Source organism: Limulus polyphemus, unplaced genomic scaffold (genome assembly GCF_000517525.1).
Source record: "Limulus polyphemus unplaced genomic scaffold, Limulus_polyphemus-2.1.2 Scaffold9089, whole genome shotgun sequence".
NCBI lineage: Eukaryota > Metazoa > Arthropoda > Merostomata > Xiphosura > Limulidae > Limulus > Limulus polyphemus.
In genome coordinates, this window is record NW_013674699.1 from 19555 (window position 1) to 26523 (window position 6969).

Sequence of the window (6969 nt, forward strand, 5' to 3'; positions counted from 1 at the left end):
CCAAAACTACTCGTAATAAAAGAAGAAAAAAAAACAATAAATTCTCATGCCAACCACACTGAAAAAGAATGAAAAAAAAATCAGTATATATGTGTCATAACTAAAAAAAATCCAGTGTGTAGGACTACATTCATGATTCCAAAAGCTAGAGTTCATACATATTTAGAATCCTTGTGTAACAGAAGCAAACACGCCATTAGATAAATAAAGTTGCTGATATACAGGTCTAAAAACAAACGGAGAGCTAAATAGACGAGCAAAGCAAATTATCTCTGTTATTTATAACACCAAGCTTGCATGCAAACTTTGACATCAAACACAAAATCTAGTAGTATTTTAGAATGTCAAAGCTAAACTAAAATCTGACATAAGCACATATAAACTAAACCATGCTACCTCTACCAAGTGTAATTTTCCGGCTGATGTTCTGGTACACAACAAAATGTGATTGGTGAAGAGATAACACTGCTGAACGCATTCTCTAACTCGAGGGCGCTGCAGTCGGGATTTGTCAGTCCCAAGATTGCGAATAACACTTCCTGCAAAAGATGATGGTTTGAAAACTATATCAAAAATGAAAACCTAAGTTAACACCAGTTTCGGTTGAAACTTTACTTTTGAAATAATTTATTTTCAGTATTTTCAATGAATCACCAAGATATAAATTATTTAATAATTTTAATCAAATCTTTTTTGTCATTTCTAATTACTTGTAAATATTTATATACGACCCAAACAACGAAACCTCCGCCAAGAAAACAATATTCATGACAAACCTTCTAAATACAACCAACAATAACTTACCGTTCTGAGCTTTTATCACAATTATCTGGTTAACATGATGTTAATAACATCCAACAAGATTTGTTACTTAGCCGCACTTAACTAATCTACCAAATATCCATTTTACACCAAGTGTTTAGTAACACTCTCATCTTGTGTAACAAATACCTAGGTAACAATTTACACCACGTGTTTAATAATACCCTCACTTTGTCTAACAAATACCTAGGTAACAATTTACACCACGTGTTTAATAATACCCTCACTTTGTCTAACAAATACCTAGGTAACAATTTACACCACGTGTTTAATAATACCCTCACTTTGTCTAACAAATACCTAGGTAACAATTTACACCACGTGTTTAGTAATACCCCGCCTTGTCTAACAAATACCCAGGTAACAATTTACACCACGTGCTTATTGACATTCTCACCTTGTCTAATAAATACCCAGGTAACAATTTACACCACGTGTTTAGTAATACCCCACCTTGTCTAACAACTACATAGGTAACAATTTACACCACGTGTTTAGTAATACCCCACCTTGTCTAACAACTACATAGGTAACAATTTACACCACGTGTTTATTGACATTCTCACCTTGTCTAATAAATACCTGGTTGACATCTAGCAAAATGTCACAACCTCCAGTTATCATTCTCTCAATCGCCAGATTCTTCCGAATGTTTTCCGTTTCACTTACTTCATCGTGCATTTGCTGTAAAATACAGTCACCAGTTGCCTTATTCTTACGTGAATTTTTTCTAAATAAGACCGTCTATTTATTTCATGTAAAAACTTTCTGTTGCATGCTTTGGCCTTAAATATTAGCCACCATTATTACTTGTCTAAAACAATATATTAAAAGAACATCAATACTGGTTTACAACCTTCTGGTTGAAAACAGAAACAGAAAACGTAGGTAATCTAACGTAATGATAAGCACACTTAAAATTCTTTGATGTTATAACACAGAAAAAAAAAATTATGGTTTCTCTTTTGTTTTGAAAATGTGAATGAATAGGTTTTATTGAATGTTACCCTAGACAGTTCTTCTAGTTTGGTACGAGCAGTTTCCAAACTCTTCCTCTCCACGTGATTGTGCGGGGTGTGAGCTAGAAGCTCGTGCAGGGTAATAATATAGCGAGGAATCTACATAGAACATAAAGGACAGCTTTTGTTAGGCCTAATAATGTATAGGTCTCACTAGCATAACAATAAATATATTATTGAAAAATACATACACGTTTTGTCGTAAACATTCCATGTTTAAAAATCAGCACGTGGGCCAATGCTTTACTGAAGAATTCAACAATTATTTCTACGTTACAAATAGGATTATTTTACATGAATGATTCAGATATTTGTGAAATGTTATATCTCCTTCACTATTTATCACAAAACGTGTTTTTAAACATACAAGATTCTTACAAGCGTTATTTAAAGCTTTGTTATACGTTTGTCTCTTTCTATATCTTTTTATATTTTCACACATTACTTTAAACTTTCACATCTCATTCAATGTTTTCAGGCCTTATTCTACATTTTCACGCCTAATTCTGGATTTTCACACCTTATTCTCTGCCTTCAAACGTCATTCTGTAATTTCACATTTTATTCAATGTTTCGCGCTTTATTCTATATTTTCACACCAGATTCCCTACACATTGTGATTCAACCAAATGTGCATGTTACGTTCTCCTCTGAATATGCTCGCCCTTTCAGTTACATTTTTTGTTGTAAAGTTATAGTTTTATGTTGTAAAGTTATATTTTTGTGTTGTAAAGTCATATCTTTGTGTTGTAAAGTTATATTTTTGTGTTGTAAAGTCATATCTTTGTGTTGTAAAGTTATATTTTTGTGTTGTAAAGTCATATCTTTGTGTTGTAAAGTTATATTTTTGTGTTGTAAAGTCATATCTTTGTGTTGTAAAGTTATAAGTCACTTGATGGAAAATGGCATTTCTTCCATCTCATGCACATTCTTAAAAGGACTGAAGTCCAGTGAACGTGTTGGTTATTCCATTTGGCCAATAGCTTTTTCCTTAAGCAATACACTGTAAATAAATCCGTGTTAAAAATAATACAGCTTGTGGAACCCGAGTCTGACGTTTAAATGCTCGTCACAGAGTTCACTTTAAAAACAACACAATAATTCAGTCCAACAAAAGAGAACACAGATTTATTGTTGTATGTCCAATCTGTATTGGATTTTATAAATTAAAAGTGAAAAGCTGCATAAGAACAATAACTAAAATTGCCTCAAATGAAGAACGATTCGTTTCCACCATATTCTTCATCTGAATGGCTCAAACCGGAACTTGTTACAAAGATATAACTTTACAACACCAAAATATAACTGTACAACACAAAAATATAACTTTACAACACAAAAATATAACTTTATAACACAAAAATATAACTTTTTAACACAAAAATATAACTTTATAACACAAAAATATAACTTTACAACACAAAGATATAACTTTACAACACAAAGATATGACTTTACAACACAAAAATATAACTTTACACCACCAAAATATGGCTTTACAACACAAAAAATCCACCACTCTTCAGAATGTTGACAAGCTCTTGAGTTAGTCTCGGCCACTCTTCAGAATGTTGACAAGCTCTTGAGTTAGTCTCGGCCACTCTTCAGAATGTTGACAAGCTATTGAGTTAGTCTCGGCCACTCTTCAGAATGTTGACAAGCTCTTGAGTTAGTCTCGGCCACTCTTCAGAATGTTGACAAGCTCTTGAGTTAGTCTCGGCCACTCTTCAGAATGTTGACAAGCTCCTGAGTTAGTTTCAACCACTCTTAAGAATGTTGACAAGCTCTTGAGCCAGATTCAAACACTCCCCAGCAAGTGCTATTTTTAGGGTAACTTTGGTGACTGACTAACTCAAGAAGATGTCAACACTCTGATTTAAGCATGCAACTTCAGTGCTAGGAAGTCCCTGCTGTTCGTGGTGACCACATTCCGTATAAAACTGTAAATACAAAACATGTGCCAAACGTCCATTTACGAGCGTAAGTTTAATGACCAATCAATTACAGTCCAGGTCACATGACTGGTCAACATTTTTCTGACTTGCACTTGACTGATGTTACTTTTTAAAGTTTTTTTAACCTTATCCTAGCTGTAATATTGCGAATTATGATTAATTGTTTTGTATAATTCTTGCCACTGTAACTGTAACTTTACCTGATGCATGGGATAAGTGAGAAAGGTTTCGAGAGTTCGCCCCTGTAAAGTAGATTTTTCTTCAAGACGATGGAGAATCGCATTGAACTTTTCCCTCTGCTTGCATTCCGCGAGGACTTGAAGACTATAGTGATGATTTCGAACGTACTCTTGGTAAATTGTCAACATCGGTAACAACATATCAAACAGGTCACCTACAGGAGTAGAATAGACACTCGTGAAATACACTACGTCGGAATTTAAACTGCAGCGCCACTTCAATTATAACCAAGTGCGCAAAATCAATTTTTTAACTGAGTAGTAAACAATTTTAGTTTTATCCTAAATGTTCTAAAAAAAAAAAAACCCTCACAGGTGAGACGAGCTACTCTCGTCAACAGTGCATAGTACATTCATGTGCATGACGTTAGTAACCTACGACGTTTGGTTGTTTAACAGCGAAATATTAATGTATATACGGTAATTATATCTTTAATGTCATTGTACTATCGGGTTAATTACAGGACATTTAATGTTTAAAGTTTGACTCTGGGAAAAAACAACAACATGTAAATAAAGTCACTGTTTGATTATCCTTAACCCTTACCTAGTACTGTCTGTTATCCTTAACCCGTACCTAGTACTGTCTATTATCCTTAACCCTACCTAGTACTGTCTGTTCTTCCACAGATGGCGAACTGGTCATGCAGTTGAACCAAAACAAAGTTCCAGTTATTTTATTCGTCAATTATTAAATTAACTTTTATTTATTATTTTGAAACATTTTTCTCTGAGTTCTGTAAACTGACATCAAAATTAATTTATCTCATCGTTCAAACACATACAGGATAATGTGGTTTACCTCATTATCCAAACACATACAGGATAATGTGGTTTACCTCATTATTAAAACACATACAGGATAATGTGGTTTACTTTATTATTAAAACACATACAGGATAATGGGGTTTACCCCATTATCCAAACACATACAGGATAATGTGGTTTACCCCATTATCCAAACACATACAGGATAATGTGGTTTACCTCATTATTAAAATACATACAGGATAATGTGGTTTACTTCATTGTCCAAACACATACAAGATAATGTGGTTTATTTTGTTATTGAAACACATACGGGATAATGTGGTTTAATTTATTATTAAAACACATACAGGATAATGTGGTTTATTTTATTATTCAAACCCATTCAGGATAATGTGGTTTATTTTATTATTAAAACACATACAGGATAATGTGGTTTACTTCATTATTAAAACACATATAATATAATGTGGTTTACCTCATTATCCAAACACATACAGGATAATATGGTTTACTTTATTATTAAAACACATACAGGATAATGTGATTTACTTTATTATTCAAATACATACAGGATAATGTGGTTTACTTTATTATTCAAACACATACAGGATAATGTTGATTACTTTATTATAAAAACACATACAGGATAATTTGGTTTATTTTATTATTAAAACACATACAGGATAATATGGTTTACTTCATTATAAAAACACATACAGGATAATGTGGTTTATTTTATTATTAAAACACATACAGGATAATGTGGAAGCCCTATATCGTACGTTTGCTAAAAATGTGTTTTTCAGTCGTGCTACTAGTTGACCAAGGTTTTGTTAATCCAAATAATCTTATAGTGTTAATTAGAAACTAAACCCAGTAGTATTAAATCTGTTTGGTATCCTAGAACTAGTAATATATACAATAAGACTCCTTTGTCTTTCCTAAGAAAGGTTCGAACAATAGTATTAAGTAGAAACTATGAGTTTCAATATGACCAATGGTCTCCTCTCTGTCCGAAGAATGCAGGATATTGAGTCGACCATCTTCGTAAACAAAAGCTACACACTTTAAGAGATTAAAAATACGAGTAAAAATTAATGCTTTCTTGACTGAATTATTCATTCATTACTCCCTCTTACCTCTATAGATAGTCGTATTGAAAACCCTGAACACGAAACTTTGTTAATGTAGTAATATAGAATAGTATATTACTCCCTTTTACTTCTTTTAGAAAATAATGGTCCCTCTTACCTCTATAGATAGTCGTATTGAAAACCCTGAACACGAAACTTTGTTAATGTAGTAATATAGAATAGTATATTACTCCCTTTTACTTCTTTTAGAAAAGAATGGTCCCTCTTACCTCTATAGATAGTCATATTGAAAACCCTGAACACGAAACTTTGTTAATGTAGTAATATAGAATAGTATATTACTCCCTTTTACTTCTTTTAGAAAAGAATGGTCCCTCTTACCTCTATAGATAGTCGTATTGAAAACCCTGAACACGAAACTTTGTTAATGTAGTAATGAAGAATAGCATAGAAAAATGAACATTATTTAGATATAAAGATACTCTTACCTAAAACTAAAGTCGGCCAACTTTCCATTCGAGATGTGAGACCTTTCAGGAAAATTTGATGCAGGAACATCACTGTTTCACTGTTTAAAATAAGAAGTTTTAATTTAAACAATTTACAAGTTAAGTGAATAATCATATAGTGTTAAAAGACGTATTTACTATTTTCAGCATGATAACGACATGATGTACTCAACAACCACCTAATGTCTGGTGCTTTTAAGATTACCTGTTAAGGAAGATTGAGTTGACCTCATCGTGAGAACATGGCGGTTTCTGAGAGCTGGCCGCCATCTTGAAAGGCCGCAAAAAGTAGGATACCAACATCTGTAACTGTTCCAGATAATCTTCTTCTGCCTCCACCATTCGGAACACTAGACTGTGCAATAAGATAGTGGTAAAAACATTGTTAAAACCATTCGGAACACTAGACTGAATGATAGGTTTCGTATCATAGAAGTGCAATAAGACAAAGGTAAAAAAAAATAAAATAAATCCATTCGGAACACTAGACTGAATGATAGATTTCGGTATCACAGAAGTGCAATAAGACAACGGTAAAAAAATAAATTAAATCCATTCAG

The 6969-nt window shown here is 32.8% G+C and overlaps 1 protein-coding gene across 1 annotated transcript in view; it reads right to left on the bottom strand.

Annotated features, from left to right (window-relative positions):
• Positions 1–6764, bottom strand: part of LOC106475743 (ras-specific guanine nucleotide-releasing factor 2-like) — a gene marked incomplete at its 5' end in the record, with an annotated part of 24174 nt that extends 17410 nt beyond the window's left edge. Inside the window, 6 exons of the mRNA XM_022379795.1 lie at positions 397–539; positions 1389–1506; positions 1830–1940; positions 3997–4190; positions 6389–6468; positions 6615–6764. Coding sequence (XP_022235503.1) covers positions 397–539; positions 1389–1506; positions 1830–1940; positions 3997–4190; positions 6389–6468; positions 6615–6764 — 796 coding nt within the window. The remainder of the gene's footprint in view (positions 1–396; positions 540–1388; positions 1507–1829; positions 1941–3996; positions 4191–6388; positions 6469–6614) is intronic.
• Positions 6765–6969: the final 205 nt, after the last annotated feature.